We start from the raw sequence: 20015 nt of genomic DNA on the forward strand, positions 1-20015 counted from the left end.
TCGCACGCGGAATAAATACAAGGAGGCATCTCCCAGTCTCCTTCTCTCACTATATTCCAGACCATTCCAGCGACAAAGCAAAAGTCGAGGTGTTCCTTTCCTTTCCCCTCAACTTCACAAACCTCCAGCCCCAGCATTCCTGGACTGGCAGTGGCAGGAAGCAGGCAAAAGGCAGGAATCCTTATCGCCGGCGAGGCAGTGAGGTTGCAACGTTTACTCCAAACCACCGCCCCCGAGACCACTGGCAGTTTTGTGTCCATTCACCTCCAAGCCCAGCCTCAGGGCATTTCCCCGAGGGAAATCCAGACCCACGTTGAAAAGGGGAGTTTCCTCCCTCTTTGCAAAGGAGATGCACCACCACAGGTCCGCAGCCTCGCCAGCCACATAGGCGGCTGAGGTCTGCAGAAATCTCTGCAGAAAGGGAGCGTGAAAGGCAGGCTCCGGGGGAGCGCAGGGGCCGGCGCGCTGAAGCCTGGCTCCACGTGTCACATGTACGGACTCGCTGCCCAACTCCACGCGGCTCAGGGCGCCCCACGCTAAGGCAACCACGTTCTCCGCGGCACCAACGGCGAGCAAGACACGAGGCAGAGAACAGAATCCCACTCTACTCACAGTCTGGTGAGCTTCGGGTTGCTCTGGAAAAGCAGCTCCGGGAGGACTTGGAGTTTGTTCTTGTTCAGGCGCCTGAAGGGGGGGAAAAAAGAATGAAAGGATGTCAAGGGGACATCAAACTGGGTCAAGAGTATTCACAGACACCCCTGCAATCCATCGATCGACAGGTATCAGGAGGCTTCTAGATCTTTCCCCGTGGGATGCTCAGCACGTGCACGGCATATTCCACCTCAGGGAGCCTGTGGCCAAGGTGGGGCTGAAAGGCAAAGGTCTGTCACGAGTACAAACCCAGCATGCTTGCTGCCACTCTGCTGTCACAAGCCTCGAAGAGACATCACTCACCGGGGACAACATTCTTTCCCACGAACCTCAGACAGGCTCTTGAGCTTTTCTCATGACGCGCTGGCTCCAGGCAGCCAGTGCCAAGGGATGGAAAGGACATGTGAAAGGGGTCCCTACACACAAATAAAACACCAGAGAGAATAGTCCAGACCCTAAGTTGGGGCTGGGCAGGGTGGGGCAGGACTAGACGGGCAGTTGTTCCAGGAACAGGGAAGAGGGTGGGACACATCACTGTGGGTTAAGGGACTAACAGGAATCCCTGCCTGTCTGGCTCTTTGGACCAGAGCCGGGCTGTGTTATGACTTTCGTGGGCCTTTGGCACTTCTGCCTCGGTGGGTACCCGTCCCATTAAAAATAAATAAATATTGTATTTTATGACTGTTTTTGGTATACAAACAAATATATTCATATTATATATCATTCACTTTGACCCGAACACTCTTTTTTTTTCCTGTTAATTTTCGAAGACATTAAACCATTTTTATGGGTCCCTAAAAAGTACTATTGGCCCTGGGCAGTGTTCCTGCTGTGCCCAATGGGGAAGGGACCGCAGTCTAGGTGTGCAGTGTGGCTGGAGGGAAAATTCAGCCCAGTACACATGCCCTATGTTGGAGGCTGCCCACAGAGCCGGACTCCCTCCTGAGCATGGTCCTTGGTGACGTGATACCCACAGAAAAGGCGGCCGTCTGAGTTTCCGGGCGGGGGGCAGTGAGCCACAGTGGGTCTCCACGGAGGCTGCTCTCCCAGGAGTGGGAGGCCGAGAGGGAGAGCCCGTGCCTGCTCCCAGGCCTCTCTGTCCAAGCATCTTCAAGCCCGCTCCATGATGCCCACACCAGGGTCCCCAGATCTCCTGACCCCAGAATCTTCAGACTATCACGCCCCAGAATCTCCTGGTACAAAAGAGCAGTTTACAGCCTGGCTGAATTTCTCCACTTAGAGTAAACCGTGCATGTTTGGCTACATGGGATAATTATTAGCCCAGCTTGGAGCTAAGCAAACTGACGAGAAGAAAAGGTGAGCTTCTTCTCAGCTTCGGACTCCAAAGCCCACGCTCCCCACACTGCTCCAAGCTGGCAGGATTCCCGGTGGCAGGGAGGGTGGGGGATGATTCTGCTCTTTTCCCCTTTTCATTCCAGGTTAAGCGACAAAAACTTGAGAGGGACAGGAGACTAGAAGGAAGTTTAAAAGGGCAGAGCATGTGACGGGAGCATTTAAGATCCAGCAATCCCACTCCTGGGCGTCTATCCAGAGAAAACCACGACTCGCAAAGAAAGACACATGCACTCCAATGTTCACTACAGCACTATTTGCAATAGCCAAGACATGGAAACCACCTAAATGTCCATCGACAGAGGAGTGGATCCAGAAGATGTGGTACATATACACAGTGAAATATGACTCAGCCATTCAAAGGAACGAAATACTAGCATTTTTAGCAACATGGATGGACCTAGGAACTATCATGCTGAGTGAAGTCTGTCAGACAATGAGACACCAACATCAAATGCTATCACTGACATGTGGAATCTGAAAAAAGGACACAATGAACTTCTTTGCAGAACAGATGCTGACTCACAGACTTTGAAAAACTTATGGTTTCCAAAGGAGACAGGTTGGGGGGTGGGGGGAATGCGCTGGGGGTGTGGGATGGAAATCTTATAAAATTGGATTGTGATGATCATTGTACAACTATAAATGTAATAAATTCATTGAGTAATAATTAAAAAAAAAATCCCCTCTGAGAAGAAGGAGGCTCTGGTCAGAAGCCTGTGGCTCCACCCTGCAAGGGCTCAGGATGGTCGGGGGGCAGGTGGGGAGCAGCGGTGCGTGGGTGAGACTCCTGTCTGGGAGGAAGCCAAAGAGAAGGCTGGCAAGCTGGACAGGCTCAGCTCCATTTCCCTGCCCCCGCCCCCCGCCACCAAAACGCAGACCTGACGCCCCGCACTTTCTTCTTTTTCGTTCTTGTTCAACTATGGCTAAAACAAAAGCCATAACATAAAATGGACCACCTTAGTTCTGTAGTATGAAGTGTATTCCCACTGCTATACAAGGGATGTCCGGGGCTGTTTCACTGTGCAAAACTGAAACACCGTGTTCGTTAAACAACAGCATCCCACTCCGCCAACCCCCTCGGCCCTGGCAGCCACCATTCTACTTGGTGTCTCTATGGATTTAACCAGTGCTCTTTTGCTCATTCCTCGTATCTGCTCTTTGTGAGTTTCTGTTGTTACAGTGGGAAGAAAGGGGGGAGCCCAGAAGAGAGAAGGATGAGGCGGGGGAGTCTGCCTCCTTGTTTAGAGAAGTTCCCCTATGGTCCTTTCTAACACGTGGGAGCACTGGTCCCCGAGAAGGCGTGGTGCTATGACTTTGAGGCCAGCTGGCCTGGGTTCAGGTCTGGCTGCACCGTGCTCTTGCTGTGGGGCCTCGGGCAAGTTACCCAGCTCGCTAGGCCTCAGTTTCCCATCTTGCAAAATAACCCTATTCAGCGGGTTGCAGTAAGTCTTAATGATACAATGTATGCATAAGCATCTAACTTAGCAATAAGAGCCATAATCATTAAACCAAGTTGAGTCCTAACTGCAGATGCTACGCTTCATGCTGGAGAGGTAGGATCTCAGGCAGCACAGCTTCGAGCCTGGTGTCATCATTACCTGCGCCTAAAGGATGAGGACACCGACACCTAGAGTGGCAGAGGGCATTCTGCGAGGCTACGGCGTGAGGAAGCGGCAGAGGCAGGATCTGGACGCAGGCTGTTTGCCTCCAGACCCCTGGTTCTCAACCACCGTGTCATTCGAAACCCTTCAATCAGTGCCGGCTTCCTTTCCCTCTGTTTTCCCCTTCCTCACCTTCTTTCTGTCTCTGTTTCCTTCCAACCAAGGCTGCCGCCTCCTCCATGCCAGCCCAGGCCACCATCCCCCCCGAGTACACATCCCTCCCCCAAAAGGATGCTCTTGGTGTCCCTAAGGCCAGAAGCAGGTCTCTATGTGCTGGAACCAGCCTCTTCTGTCACGGCCACACAAAGCCTGGTGAGAGTTACACTCAGACAACCAACGCCCCGGTCTAGGCAAAAAGTCCTGAGATCCAGCCCACCGCTGCCTGCAGCGGGCAGGGCACTGAGTGCGCTGAAAGCTCAAAACCAGAGCTGAAGCTAAAAATAAAACCGGCTTGGCTCCGAGGCTCCAGGAAGGGAAGGAATTGTTTTCAGTTCTTTGCCGGTACTTGCGGCCGGACAAAAATAAAAACACAACCAAATTTAGCCAATGGTGCGCTGCCTGCTGGTTGAGAAACCCGAATGAGGATTCCAGGGGGCCTGGGCTGGGCTCTTTCCCCAGAGCCTCGGGGTCTTTCTGCCTGGGCTTGGGCGGGCTGCGTGCTGGTTCTCTGCAGCGAGAGCAGACTGACATTACATTTCACTTCTAGCTCATCCCATTCCAGGATTTATTCATGTGTATTTAGTGAACCTGGTTGGCCTCAAAGGGCTTCCTGGAGGGGCTGAAGAAGGCGCCGAGCTGCACAAGCGGCACTTCTCACGTGGCTGCTGTAAGAGCAGCTCCTGAACAGGAAAGAGACAGAGTGAAACGTGCTGTTCTCTTGACAGGGGAACAAGTAAGCGCTGGGTGGCAGACGTGGCAACGGGCCATGGTGACCTCCATCACTCATGCCATCTTCTGCTCTGTCACCCTGGGCCCAGAGGTAGAAATCTGTCAGAGTTCAAGCTGGATGGAAACAAGGACGGGAAGGCACCTGTGTGAGGGCAGACCCCAGGAGGACAGCAAACAGGATATGGGCGGTTCGATGCCGAGACAAGGCCCACCCAGGGGGTCCTCGGTCCCTCCAAGATCGACCTCCTTCTCAGCTTTCCTGCATCAAGGTCAAAAAGCCATCAGCTGCTAGTTGCAAAGTCATCTCCTACTCTGAGCCTGAACTGTGAAACTCTAAGGAACAGAGCCTTGTCTTTGGGGTACCACGGATGACCTCCCTGGAGGCACCTGGGTGTAAGATCTAATTAGAGATTTTTGCCGCTTTATTGAATGCATTCATTTATCTAGCCATTCAACCCATGCAACCATCAATTTATCAGTTCCTACAACCACCCTCTACCCATCTGTCTGTCCATCCATCCATCCACCCGTCCCCCTTTCTATCCAATCATTCACTTATCCATACATCTACCCATCAGTCCATCTATCCACCCATCCATCCTCCCAGTCGTTTTTCAGTATGAACATACAAAGATGAATAAGATAGAGTCCCTTTCTGCGTCTGCGTGAATAATATGTAGATAAAGAAGAACGTTAGATGCTAGTGAAGGAGACATGAAAACACAAATTTGCAGCATTACCTGGTAAGCAAAGATCTTGTGGGAATGCAGAGCAGAAGCATCACACCTACACCTGGGAAAGGAAGGCTTCCCAAACCAAATGGCCTGGAGTTTATTTTCGAAGTATAATTGTGACTGATCAGGAGATGGGGACAAAGGGTTCGAAACGCTGAGTGCACCCTGGGCAGGGGCATGAGGACCAGGGGACTGAGAAGCATGGGGGGGCCACAGGGCCACCTTGCTGGGACTCGAGAAACCCAAGCGATCAAGCTCTAGAGCCAGGCAGGGGTCAGGTCATGAGGGCCCTTGTGGATCCTGAGAAAGGATCTGGGTGTGGCCGTTTACTGAGAGCCACAGGGAGCCACAGAAGGGGTCAAAGCAAGGGGATGTTTTGAATTTTAAAAAGGGAAATCTGTTTTGGATTTTTTAAGTTCTCCTGAGTAGCAGTAAGCCTGGCTTGGAAGAGGATGGCATCAGAAGCAAGGCAAACCCGTAAAAGAGGACTCCTGGGTGAGGAGTGTGGCTGTGGGAAGCGTAAGAGTTGTACTGGAGTGGAGGAGACAGAGGGGAGGTACAGTTAACGGGGCTCTGTGACCAAAAGCACAGGAGGGTAGAGAGAGTTACGGAAGTGGAACCCCGGAGGCCCCTGCTTGGGTAACTGATCCATCGAAATGACCAATCCCTCCTAAAAGAAATAGATAAGAGAGGACCACTGGGCAGAAGGGGTGTGTGTTTCCATTCAGGCTTTCTAAACTACCGGGACCCCTCAAATATGTTTTGACAACTAGCAGCGTGGCCGGGAATAACATTAAGACCATGAGTCAGATGCTGGACTAGGCACTTCCCAGGCACCATCTCATGAAATCCCCCACGCAAGTGCTACGAGGCCGGTACTCTCAGTCACCCCAGAGTAAGGAAACAGGGGCCTAAGAAGGTTAAGGCACTCACCCCAAGTCAAACTGGACCCAAGTGATGGGCTTTGAACCCAGTCACTTGATGCCAAACGTGTACTCTTAGCCACCACGGATAACAATGGCATTTAATTTAGCTGTCGTTACAGACTGTCTCAGTGTATCCCTCATGTGTAGGTCTCGCCATCCCATTAAGTTCTGGAGGTGCTCGAGAGCGAGAAATAGAAGACCTTTTATCTGGTGAGCCATTCTGAGTGGACACAGCCCCAGGCAGACAAGGGGGCCTTCAAGAAGGGCCTGCTGAATTTCAGGAATCCATCGTAAGGTGGGGACGGCTGATGAGGGGAATCAGAAAAATCAACAGTCTCCCTGGGCTGGGAGAAGGGAGCCATCTGGTTTGCAGGTGACCAGGACTCCCAGAGGGCCCAGTTGCTCAAGTCCATCTGCATCTTTCAGAATCTTCTTGGAGACGCGACTCTCAGACTCACCTGCCTCGCCGCTGACCTGCTGAGCAGCCAGCTGGGCAGGGGTGGGGCCAGTGCTGCCCCTCCTGGGTGCAGGAAGGATGACAGAAGCAGGCCGCAGCACCCATGCAGCCAGCGCCTCCCCTTCCTCAGGGAGCTGTGGGATGTCCAGCTGCCCAGCCGTGGCCTGAGGGAGGGAGGACGCCAAAGGGTGCTTATTTCTGAAGGTCACCAGGACTATTGGCTTTAGCAATGTTATCAGTTGGGTCCCCTTCTCCAGGCACTTGCCTGGGCAGCCTGGAGGCCTGTCAGGTCTACTGGGACTTTCAAAAACACTAACAAGGGCCAAAGCGGCTTTCAACTCAGAGTGGAAGCTCCAAGCTTCTCCCAGCAGAGGGACAGACAGACCCAAGTCTTCCAAGGAAGACTTTCCACCCTTCTCTTGGGTGGAGAGAAGGGTGGAAATCAAACTCAGAGGCCTGGAATCCCAGCTCAGAGGTGGTCCCCTCATCCACAAGGACGTACAGGTGTCATGATCCATCAGGGGAAGAAGTCTGAGCAGAAGAGAGTCAAAAGAGCAGAAAACCCTGAACAAGAGTTGCTGGCAGAGTTGCTCACTGTAGCCGCTGGCAGCCCGGTATTTTCTGGGTTTCCTCATCTGCCAAACAAATCCAGTTCCGGCTTTGTCCCTGCTGTGCAAATTTTCATAATGCAAACTGGAGGGACCTTGATCAGTTCAGCCAGGAACCCTGTGCTGATTATTGGTCTACACCACTGTCCTGACAGGGAACGAACGGTTCAGGGAACGAACGGTTCCTGTGTGAGTGTGAGGAAAGCCTACTGGCCTCGAGCTTCAATACCCACAGGCCACTTTAGTTGGGTGACTGGCTCTTCTCTGCCACTGGGATTTCTTTCTTTGTTTTTTTAACAATGTATCGGGGGTGGGGGAGTGGAATAGCAGCTCTGTTGAGATCTAATGGGGCTTCCCTTTACTAGCACTTCTGGACCAAGCCACCGTTTATTTTGATGGTTCGGAAACAAGTTGACCTGAATCTTGTCTAGCATGGAATTCGGCATTTGCTCACTGACATTTAGGATGGCTTCTGCCAGTTTTGAAAACCCGTTATTTTTAGTCTGTAACTTCAAAATGTCCTAATAGCAATTAAAAACCTTTACTTTTGACATTTCTCTAGGAGAAATAACTCCACTGTCACTGTCCGAAACTCTTGCCCTGAGCCGTTTTTTTTCTCCTCACTGAAGTTGTTTAAGAGAAGCTTTTGTAAAAATAACTTAAAGTTTATTTTAGGAACACAATGATTATGTAATAGCAAAACATAAACCTCAGGAGAAACCTGAGAGGGCTAAATGGCTTAACATCTGCAATGGGCTTTGCCGTGTTTCTCAAAAGCTCCATAAATGGGAGCTGACACGGCTACTGGTATTATCATCATCGTCATCCCTAGATGCCGGGGTGAGGTCGGAAAGAGGGGAGATGAATTTTTCCTTCATAGACGACAGTATTGATCAGCGAGGCCATGAGCAGAAACAAATGGACTCCAAAATCTCCTTGGGTTCACACAGTGGACACAGATGGCATGCTCATGCAAAGGGCTTGCTTCATCTGCTGAGATGCCCCAGAGAACGCGTGGCCTCCAATGTCAGTGTGTCAGGAAGAAAAGGAGGGAGAAGCCGCTCCAGCTCTTAACTGCCTTGACCTGGCAGTGACTCACAGCACTTCTGCTCCGTCTATTGGCCAGAACTAGTCACGTGGGCAGACTTACCTGCAAAGGAAGCTGGGAAACCTACAGGGACATTTGGCTATTTGCTGAAAACTAGCGTAATAACCAACCTGTCTTAGCATCAAAGCATCAGTAACGATTGCTTTGTTCTTGTTCCTTCCTTTTTTTCTATCCACACAGTACATTTACCCTGTGCTAAGTGCTGTGGGAGGGGCTTTATGCGCATTATCTCATTCCATCATTAAAGCCACATTGCTATTGTCATTACTTTCTGTAAGGAAACTGAGGCACAGAGAGGGCATGGAACTTATCCAAAGTCACACAGCTGAGAGTCTCTCTGACCGTCAATGCTGTGCTATGAGTCCCTTGACCATTCTGCTTCCTTAACTCTACGGTGCTTAGTGATCAGAAGGCCTCCCAACAATCCTACCAAGAGAAGCCAATGAGAAGGAGTATTTACTCATTTTGTAGCTGGAGAAACGGAGTCAAAGCAGACTAGGGACGTGACCCTGTGCTTCCTTGGCCTTACTGTCCAAGGCCTATTTAATGATCATGTCCCTCAGGCTTCAGGAGGCTCTGAGGGTCCCAGGAAATCACTGCTCCCAGGCTAGTGAGGGAAGCGTGAGCCAGCTCTTAAGCACATTTATCCTTATCCTCCTCTCAGCCCTGAGGGTCTGTTCATTCAGAAGCCCCCCCCCCCCCGCCCAAGGGCACTCTCAGCCCCTGCCTGGCTTGTAGGTGACTCGGTCCCGAGACATCTGTCCAATTCTAGAGAGCTCTGTGGCTCACCCAGGATCTCATCTTGCTGGGATCCAATTCACAACTCCAGCATGCAAAGCAAACAAGCACAAAGTCCCCCAAAACAATCCCTTTTGAACTTTCCTGCACCTCACATTGGACCAATTTTCCTCCAATTACACGGGTATTAGGGATAATGCTGAGCACATCAGTGGCCTGAGCCTGCCTTGCCTCTGACCCCTGTGCCAGCTGCTGCCATGTGTCCAAACACCCCCTTCTCCAGAAGACCCCGGGGGCAGGAGGAAAAGCAGAGAGGAGGAAAAGAAGGGCAGGAATCCTGGCTATGCAAGCGCGGGTGCTCTTGGCTCTGCAGAGAAGGAGACAAGGGCTCGGAGGGTCATCTTGTTTCAGGGTGACCAACCCATAAGGCCTAAGTCCCTTTTTCCTAGAACAACACAGGGAGCCCCAGGGGTCTGTGAACAAAGCGGCCGCTTCATCTAGGACTAAAGAGCAGAGGTCTCTGGGAATCCAGCAGACTGGACATGGAACTGAGTACATGGAGGGCTCAGAGTCCAGGAAAAGATGTCTAGAGTGGGAGGAAATGCATACTTATGCATGCACACAAATGCACACACGCACAAGACGTACGTTGCAGACGTAACACACATGCGATTAACAGAGACACTTATAGCCCTCAGAGCTGGCCAGATCCATCCCAGCCAGCCAGGCCACTTGGCACTGGCCAGAGCTCAGATCCTCATAGCCACGGCTTCAACTCCATTGTATAATGGGGCCAAGAAGGTAGGCAGCTCCTCAGACTCAAGAATCCCACCTTTGCCCTGAGATACTCGGTCTTGCTTCTTCCCCCGCCCCAGGGTTTGGGCACATGCTCCACCCTTCTCTGGGGACTCTCATCCCCCAGCTACCAAGGAGGCAGCTGCAAAGGCATTAAGATGGAAATATTTTGAAGGTGGGGTGGACGGGATTTGCTGAGGGACTGGAGGCAAAGCTTGAGAGAGGAGAATAAAGAGTGCTGCGGAGGTTTTGGCCTGAGCATCTGGAAATTTGGGCTATTGTCAGCTGAGATGGGGGACGACTGTGGGTAGAGCAGGTTTGGGGAGGGGCCAGCTGTGGACCCATGGGGTTTGATATGCCTAGAAACAGCCACCTGGAGACTCCAAATGCACAACTGGATATGCAAATCTGGCCTTCAGGGATAAGACCCAAACGGAGACGGAGGTGGCATTTAAATACGTGAACCACAGCCACCACGACAGAGAAAGAAAAAAAGGGGAGAGGATTTAGGACTGAGTCCTAGGCTGCACTGTTCATGAGAGAGCAGGGGGCCGAAGACGCAGCTGCAGTGGGGGAGGAGGAGAAGCAGGAGAAGGTGGACGTGTGGAAGCCAAAGAAAGGGTTCTGAGGAGGGAGACGGGCGGGGGGGGGGGGGGGGGGCTGGCTTGTCAAGTGCTGCCAAGAGGCAGAGAGAGAGGAGCACATTGAACTTGGCAATATGGTGGCTTGGAAAGAGCAGCAAGGTACAGAGTTAGGCATGACCTCTTAACAGGAGTGGTTCAAGAAAGAGTGGGAGGAGGAGGCCAGAGGAATACAACAATTTGGAGGGATTTGGCTATCAAGAGAGCCAGAAGAGCGGTTGACAGCTCACCAGGGATATGAGGTCAAGAAAGGTTTTGTGATTAAGGAGGGGGAAATTCCGACTCGCTCTCATGCTGATGAGAATGATCTGGTAGGCGAGGTAGACTAATGATGCAGAGGATGAGGGGACATTTTTATTTTTATTTACTTTTATCTTTTTATTTATTTTTTGTCTTTTTGCCTTTTCTAGGGCCGCTCCCGCGGCATATGGAGGTTCCCAGGCTAAGGGTCCAATCGGAGCTGTAGCTGCCGGCCTACGCCAGAGCCACAGTGACACGGCTGCATTTGCAGCCTACACCACAGCTCACGGCAATGCCGGATCCGTAACCCACTGAGCAAGGCCAGGGATGGAACCCGCAACCTCATGGTCCCCAGGCTGGATTTGTTAACCACTGAGCCACAATGGGAACTCCAGAAGGGGACCTTTTTAGAGTGAGGCTCCTGAAAAGGTGACAGGGGAGATTCCAGTGCACCCGTGATGGCTTCTGACAGGACCAATGACAGGTCACCTGTGGCAAGAGCAGGGGAGGCCGAGGTCAGGGGACAGTGTGTGGCAGGTCTGGTGGCGGGAGCCTGTGGAAGGTCCCTTCCGATTACTTCTATTTTCTCAGCAGAGACTGAGGAGGAGGAAGGAAGTGTTGGGTGGCAGGGAGAGCAGGTGAGAAACAGACATCTAGGGGAGGGCCGGCGAGTGAGTTGACTAGGACACAGGCTGGAGGGCAGGCAGGTGGCAGCAAATCCCCTTGAGGTCAGCGATGGGGCGTGAGATACGTCCTCGTAAGCATGCATTTTTCCCCAGCCACATCCAAGGTGCCTGAGGGGGAGGCGGGCAAACAACTGAAGACTGAATTCAGCCAAGGTTCGAGATTTTCCAGGAACTGTGCAGGAGGAGGAGACGGGCAAGGGAGAGGAGGAAGTGTGGTGTACACTTCTTAGAAAAATGGGCCGAGAACTCTGGTGGTTAAGGGCAGAAGCGATGGTCTGCACGTCTGTGTCCTGCCCCCCCCCCCACCCCCCTCCGCCCCAAATGCACATGCTGGGATCCAACCCCAAAGACGACGGCATCCGGAGGCGGGGCCTTAGAGAGCTGATCAGGATGTGACTCCATGAACGGGATCAGCGCCTTTATAAGGCTCCGGAGAGAGTCCCCTGCCCCTTTTCCCATGTGCAGACGTGGCACGATGTTGGCCATCTGTGACCCGGAAGAACCGAAGCACGACCGTGATCTCGGACGTCCAGACCCCAGAACTGTGAGAACGAAATTTCTGTTGCTTCTAAGCTCCCTGGTCTGTGGTGCTTTGTTAGGGCAGCCTCAGCAGACCAAGACCCAGGTAGAGGTCAGTAGGTGGGTGAAAGACAGGGACGAGATGACAGAGCCCATGAATTTTAGGCTGCTGCACAGTCCCTGAGCACCTGGATAGGGCCCCAGCGCTGGGATTTAGGGAAGCCTGGCTATGGTCCCAGCTCCAGCCCCAAGAGCTATGTGACTATGTGGACCCCAGCCCCTCTCCAAGGCTTGGTGGTCTATATCAACAGCCTCAGTGGGCTGGGGGAGATGGTTGCTAAGACCCCTATTCTAGTCTCCTCATTCTGAGGGCTGGCTGGGAGACCTGAGTTCTAAATCCAGCTCTGGGGAGTTCCTGTTGTGGCTCAGTGGAAACGAATCTGACTGGCATCCATGAGGACACAGGTTTGATCCCTGGCCTCGCTCAGTGGGTTAAGGATCCAGCTTTGCTGTGAGCTGTGGTATAGGTTGCAGACGCTTGGATCCTGAGTTGCTGTGGCTGTGATGTAGGCCTGCAGCTGAAGCTCTGATTCGACTCCTAGCTTGGGAACTTCCAGGAGCCATGGGTGTGGGCCTAAAAAGACAAACATATAAAATAAAATAAATTCAGCTCTAACTGTGCTGTGTATCCTGAGAGTTTGACCTCCCTTTTTCTTGGTTTCTTCATGGCAATAATGATTATCAATTAGAATATCCATTCTAAGATGAATGATGCTCTGAGCAGAGAGTCTTTGATTCTTTTGTTCACAGCAACTCAGAGCTTGGAACAGTTTCTAGCAACTAGTAAGTGCTCAATAAATACCCGCTAGTAGGTTAGCTGGCTGGCTGAATGGATGAATGCATGGGTGATACCTGCTTCACAGAATTATTGTGGAACAAAGCGACAAAGATGGAAAACTTGACGGCAAACTTAAAATCTGTGCAATGAAGAAGCTGCTATGCAATACCGCACAATAGCCATGTGCCGGCTACTTCACATCCAGTCATTAAAATCAGAGTGGCTCCATTGGGACCTTCCAGAGGGTTACAACCAGGTAACCAAAGGGTTGCAATGACAGTAGCATGAGTTAAACACTTTCTGCCACTGTGCTTGAAAGAGGGTCCTGAGAATAAGAGCAAGAGGCCCCGGGCCACCCAAACTGCACACAGGGTGTGGGGCAAGTAGGGGTAGTTTCAGAACCGAGTGAAGCCAGGGTGAGGGTGAGGGTCCCTACAGTGCATGCAGCATCATAGGAAGGTTTCTTTTCTTTTCTTTTTTTTTTTTGTCTTTTTTGCTTTTTTTAGAGCTGCAGCTGTGGCATATGGAGGTCCCCAGGCTAGGGGTCGAATCGGAGCTGCATCCGCCGGCCTACAACAGAGCCATAGCAACTCGGGATCCGAGCCGCATGGGCAGCCTACACCACAGCTCACGGCAACGCCGGAACCTTAACCCACTAAGCGAGGCCAGGGATGGAACCCGCAACCTCATGGTTCCTAGTCGGATTCGTTCCATGATGGGAACTCCCTAGGGAGGTTTCTATGTCAGTAAAACCAGGGTGCTGAACAAAGGCCAACCCCCCCGGAGGCTAACCTTCTCTCCTCTGTGCTGCCTGGAAATGAATATGGCCAGGCTGTGCTGGGTGGGGAAGGAGGATTGAAAATTCCTTCAAAATAAGTATTGTTCTGTAAAAACACGCTCCATCAAGACATGAAGCGTGCCTTGAGCAGCCTATAGTTAATGCTGAGTCACTTCTACTAGGAATTAAGAGATAAATACCTTAGACAGCTAAGGGATTCTTCCCCCCTTCCCTGCCTTAAAAATTCCCCCAACAATGCAGCAAAGCTAGTTCTACATAGGACAGCATGCCCACAGCCTACCACACACTTGCCGTGGTCTCTCTGGATCATTCTAGGCCCTTCATCGGGGTCTCCAACCCCTTCAACCCACAGGTAGGAAAATGACAGATGCAAATGGAAGGAGAAATACTCCAGCTGAGAGATGTCACCAAGGGCAGGTGCAACTCAGCACAAATTTGGGGACTTAGGCTGTTTAAAATGATCCTGTTTGAACTTCCTGACCTTTTGTTTTGAAAAAGTTCAAAGTAAAAAAAGGACCCCCCCCCCAAAAAAAAAGGAAAAAAAGAGGCCTGATGGTAAGAGAGTCAAACATTCCTAGCTTGAGAATGACAAATTTCCCTTTCATTTCTGTTCCAAACACTGGCACTCTGCAAGTTCTGTTAATGACAGTGAGCTTCTCTGTGTGTTTATCTAGGTATCTAGATGTATGTCTACATATCTAGCAACAAAAAAAGGGATCTTTTAAGCCCTCCCAGGCATGAGCCAAGGAATGCAGAGTAATTATCTGTGACCAATTCTCATCTATAACTAATTAGAATTTTACTTTCTCATTGCATTTCCTTTCTGGTCCAGTTCCAAGTTTTTTTTTTTTTTCTTCTTCTTCTTCTTCTTCTTTCCTAGAAAAGGAAGATACCTGAACATTTTGAGAACTAGGGGGTGGAAATGGAAGAGGGGGACGGGGAAAGGGGGCAATTTTCAGGTTTTGCATCATTGCTTTGATCTGATTGACTCTCCCTTGGTTATCCCCGCACCCCCCCCCCCCCCCGCCTTTTCTGAATGCTTTTCCAGCACGGGAAGGGCTTCTTAACCCTCTGGCTATTGCATTTGAACTGAAGTCTGCAGAATAGCTTAAGAGCCCCTGCTCACCTCTCTCACTCCCACCTCGGGCGAGCAGTCCCCCATCTCAACCACGGCTTTGAGATCCCATCCAAACTTGGCGTCTCAAACTGAATCCCAGATGTTGTTCACTTAGGGAGAAATAAATGAATGGTCCAAGCTGTGGACTGAATCGGTGATCCTCACAAATCGGTTCCAGGTGTGTTGGCATCTGGAGTGTTATCTCTCTTTCTGTGACACACACACACACACACACACACACACACACACACACACGATCGATACTGGTTCCATCCTGGAAAGAATTCAACATCATCACCAGATGTAGAGCTGATATGGAATGGACCAGACTAGGCACCTAACAGGAACTGCATCTTGCTTTTCAATCACGGACGAAGATAACACAGCCCATTTGCTTTGGGTAATCAAAGTTATGATGCATTTGGGGTTCAAAATCATCTTAGGCCTAACAAAGTGCAGAACTGCTAAGCTACCTTAATCAGCACCGATTTTCATTGTCAACCACAGACACCTCCTACATCTCCCACAAAACTCATCTCATGGCACATTTAATGAGCTCCTACTGTTGACCTCCTTAGGGCAAGCAACATTGGGAAGGAAAAAGAGAGAAGGCACAATTTCTCCCCTCAAAAAACATAGAGTCCCGTTGAAACAGCAAAGTTCATGTCAACTCATAAATCGTTTGAGAAATGATGCGACCAGGCGCCTATGCGAGGTCATGGGCTGGGACGTGAAAATCCAGCAAGATCCCCTCAGGCGCTCACAGTCAGTCCAGGGGCGAAGGGAGATAAGCACATTGGTGGCCACAGGCACATAGCTGTGTGCCGAGAGAGGGACACAAAACACGCTGTGGGAGGAGTCTCATGGCCTCATGGGGGAGGCGGAACTTGATGAGCATCTTGAAAGAGAAGGAGGACTGAGCCAGGGAAGAAAGAGAAAAGGCACAGAAGAAACATGGTCAAAGGCACCGCAATGGGACACCGTGGGAACAGCACCTGTGTTCTCACGCAAAGGGAAGGATGAAGAATCCCTGCCAGGTGGATGGAAAGAGACTTGGCAGGGGCAGACCATGCAAGGCTTGGGGCACTTGGGAGCCTGGCTGGTGAGATTGGTCCATGTGAAATGATGAGAGAGGCAGGAGCCGGGACACTGACTGGAAGGGAAGCGGGGAGTGAGAGCCAGCTAACGAGGGGCGAGGGGATTCGAGGAGGAGGATCATCTTGAAGGACAGACAGGCAGGAAGGGGTAGTTCTTCCAGGCTCCGAGGACGATCTGAGCAAGGCGATGGGCAAATGCTCTTCCATGACAGGTGCGAGGACCACGAGGAGACCTTTGTGATCCCAGCCACGGACACATGCAGAGATGAGGGTGAAGGTCAGGCAGGGGGGGGTGACGCTTCAGGGGCTCTGGGAGGCGAGGTGGGGACCCACCTCTCTCGACATCAGAGGGTCAATGCACAAGCAAGTCGATTTTAATCCACATATATTTTTATGTCTTGGGGGAAAAAAATGTAGGAGTTCCCGTCGTGGCTCAGTGGTTAAGGAATCCGACTAAGAACCACGAGGTTGCAGGTTCGATCCCTGGCCTTGCTCAGTGGGTTAAGGATCCGGCGTTGCTGTGGCTCTGGCGTAGGCCGGTGGCTACAGCTCCGATTCGACCCCTAGCCTGGGAACCTCCATATGCCGCGGGAGTGGCTCAAGAAATGGCAAAAAGACAAAAAAAAAAAAGTACAACTTTCTCATGGACATTTTGATTTAAGACGAGGCTAAGGAAAAAAAGTGACTTAAATGAGAAAATATTAAATGATAACACAGGTGTTACACAGATTGATCAAAACCATGAAGAGGGTACAGAAATTACCGGTGTTTGAGGAGCCCTGTGCTACTAAATGACTGGCCCTTGAAGTTTCTCGAGCAGGATCAGCAGGAAGACGGGCACGCGGGAGGAAGACAACTCTGGCAGGGGGCATGCGGGATGGGTTGCCATGGAGAGACAAGAGTTGATGGGAGGACAACAGGAAGGAAACCTTTGTGAGAGGCAGCACGTGAGTCCAAGGGGACCAGAGTTAGGAATGGATGATTAGAAAGAGGACAGGCAAAACCTGGCGACATGGAATGAGGATTCGTGGACTGGAGAGGACATGGCAAAGTGGTTCTTTTTCTAATACTTCTCCCCTTCGCCACCATAGACTCATCCACCCCAGACTGTGGCCCCGAGTCTCTGCAGGACCTCCCCTACGCGAGCCAGCGGTGTGTATTTCCTCACCCCGCTGATGCTGGGCTCAGCCATGTCCCTTGATCTGGCCCACAGAAGGTTGGTGGGTGTGATGCGAGCAGAGGCTTTTACTGCACCTGTGACGTGGCTTGATCTCATCTCTTTGTCCAAGGGGCATGAGAAAAAATATGTCTCGGGTGGCCACGAGCCCAAGGAGGAGGGGAAGTCACGTGGGAGGTCCTGACCCCAATCTACAGCCTGAATCCAAGCCCTGCTGAGCCAAGCTGAGATCAGCTGAAATTGGCCCAACCCAGCCAAACCATGACCCCTAACTGAGGAAAATACATGTTTATTTTTGGTAAGCCGCTGAGATTCTGAGGTTGTCCGGAATGTGGAGGAAAGTGATGCATACGGCGAAGGCGGAGCTGCTTTTGGATTTGCAGACTGGTCTCCCGGCTTTACCCTCTCTCCTCACGCCCTATTCTCCGCTGGCATCTAGAGGCATCCTTTCAACAGCCTCATTAGTCAAGTCATTCCTCTGCACAAAATCCTCCAATGGCTCTCATCTCACTCAGAATAAGAGTCTCATGCCCTTGTGATATAAGAGTGTCATGTCCCCTCTGTCGCCCTCTACCTCTCAATCTTGACCTCCTTCCCCTCTCCCACTTTCTCACTCTGCTCCAAGCCACGTGGGCTCCCTGCTACTCCTGGGGCACAACCGGGTGCACCCTCCCTTGGGCCCTTCCTTCAGATCCCCAAGCGGCTCCATCTGCACTTCTTGTCTTAAAGCAGTGGGATGCTCTGAAGAGACTCCTACTCACCTCTCCCCATGGACGTCCCACAGGCATGTCCAGCATGGGCACTGTCATCTCCATCCCAAACTTTTTTTTTTCCTGTTTTTTTTTTTTTAGGGCCGCACCCTTGCCATATGGAAATTCCCAGGCGAGGGGTCCAATTGGAGCTACAGCTGCGGACCTACACCGCAGCCACAGCCTCACGGGATCCAAGGAGTGTCTGCGACCTACACCACAGCTCAGGGAAATGCCAGATCCTTAACCCACTGAGTGAGGCCAGGGATCGAACTGGCATCCTCATGGATACGAGTCGGGTTCATTTCCGCTGAGCCACGATGGGAACTCCCCCGAACTTGTTCACGTGGTCCCCATGGCAGGACTGACTTTCTTCCATGCTCGCCTCCATTTCATCTCACATTTGCCCTGTGCCCTCGCCATGTGCGATCAATTGCTAGGAGCTATAAATGCTGTCTCTCCAGACCATTTTACCTCCACTGCTACCCTGCAGTTCAGGCCGCCAGGCGCACCCCTACATTATGGAAATGGGCGCCCCACTGGCCTTCTTGCCTCTGGTCTTGGTTCTCACCCTCTACTCAGCACTTAAATCTAGTCTCCGTATTCCAGGGGGACTAATCAATATCCCTATCATACAAGCCTAATTATGCCATCTCCCTGCTAAAAATTCTTTAACTGCTCTCCACCGCCCTCAGAAAATCAGCCAAACTTCATCCGACGTGTGAAGCTCTATGTCACCTGTCCTCTGTCCCTCTAGGTATGATGAATTTCGTTCAGCTCCTAACATACCTTGCTCTCTCTTGCCTCTGGGCCTTTGCTAATGCTGTTCCCTCTATCGGGAACATATTCCCTTCCCCTCTACTTCGTGACTTCCTATTCAGCCCTCAAGTCTCAGCTGAGAGGGCATCTCTTGTAGGAAGCCTGTCTGATCCTACTTTCTACTCATATGTTCCTCTGAAATTATTTTACTAAATTGCAATTTCCTAGGCGCTGGCCTCATCAGAGAGGGAGCACCCACACTGAAAGGTCTCTTCAGATCAGATTTTCTATAAAGAGCCAGATGGTAATTACTTTGGGCTTTGCAGACTCAATCCTACCAAGGTGGCATGAAAGCAGCCATGAACAATACATAAATGAATGGGCGTGGCTGTGTTTCAATAAAACTTTATTTACAAAAACAGGCATTGAGCTGTATTTGGTCCACGGGCCACAGTCAGCCAATCCCTGCTACAGATCGTCACTGTATCCCTGGGCCTAGAACAGGGCCTCACACATCAAAGGCCCTCAGTAAAGATGTCTGGACGAAGGAAGGAAAGACTGAATGGACACACGGATAAATAAATAGGACACGTCAAAGGCCAAGCCAACCTAGTGTGCAAAACGTCTTTCCTATAATCAATTCACGTTTTAGGAACTGGCTTTGCTTGTCCCCTCATGTCTAAACCCTTGCCTGGGAGTTCCCATCGTGGCTCAGTGGTTAATGAACTCAACTAGTATCCATGAGAACACGGGTTCAATTCCTGGCCTCACTCAGTGGGTTAAGGATCCAGTGTCGCCGTGAGCTGTGGTGTGGGTCACAGATGTGGCTTGGATCCCATGTTTCTGTGGCTGTGGTGTAGGCTGGCAGCTGCAGCTCTGATTAGACCCCTAGCCTGGGAACCTCTATATGCCGCAGGTGTGGCCCTAAAAAGACAAACAAAAAACATAAATAAACCCTTGCCTGGAAATAAGAATAACATGTATTGACGGCCACTCAAACACTTCAGAGTGATTAATCTACTTTATCCTCAAACTAATCCTATGAGCTATGAACTACTACCCTCAATTTACACAGGAGAAAACCTCAGAGAGCTTCCTCCAAGATGAAGCCCTGTCTTGCCTTTGGCAGACCCGTCCTTCCTAGAGAGCCTTGCTCGGTGCCTGTGATCCCTGGTAGGGCTTCTTCTCCCAGAGTCTTTGTGGTCAGCTGGGATCCCCGCCTCCCATTGGTTGGCTCTGCCCATGCGCCCTGCGCCCAGCCCGGGACTGGACATCCCTAATTTCCCACTACCTGCCAGCCTGATCCTCAATTCCCTTGTCCCCCTCCCTACCCCCACCCTGTCTCTAGGCTGACGCTGCTTCCCTCTTTCCCAAGGGCTGCTCTCTGCTCCGGGCGCCACTGACCCTTTGAGCTTCTTTCTTTCTCTTTTTCCCTCTCTCACCTTTTTTCTGCCCTCCAAGGAAGTTCTGA

At 51.3% G+C, this 20015-nt stretch overlaps 1 protein-coding gene across 1 annotated transcript in view; it reads right to left on the bottom strand.

Moving 5' to 3' along the window:
• Window positions 1-20015, bottom strand: part of SLIT3 (slit guidance ligand 3) — a 670365-nt gene that overhangs the window by 555104 nt on the left and 95246 nt on the right. Inside the window, exon 4 of the mRNA XM_047784155.1 lies at window positions 613-684. Within this exon, the coding sequence (XP_047640111.1) occupies window positions 613-684 (72 nt within the window). The remainder of the gene's footprint in view (window positions 1-612; window positions 685-20015) is intronic.

The sequence above is a fragment of the Phacochoerus africanus genome, chromosome 1 (genome assembly GCF_016906955.1).
Source record: "Phacochoerus africanus isolate WHEZ1 chromosome 1, ROS_Pafr_v1, whole genome shotgun sequence".
In the NCBI taxonomy this organism is placed as follows: Eukaryota; Metazoa; Chordata; class Mammalia; order Artiodactyla; family Suidae; genus Phacochoerus; species Phacochoerus africanus.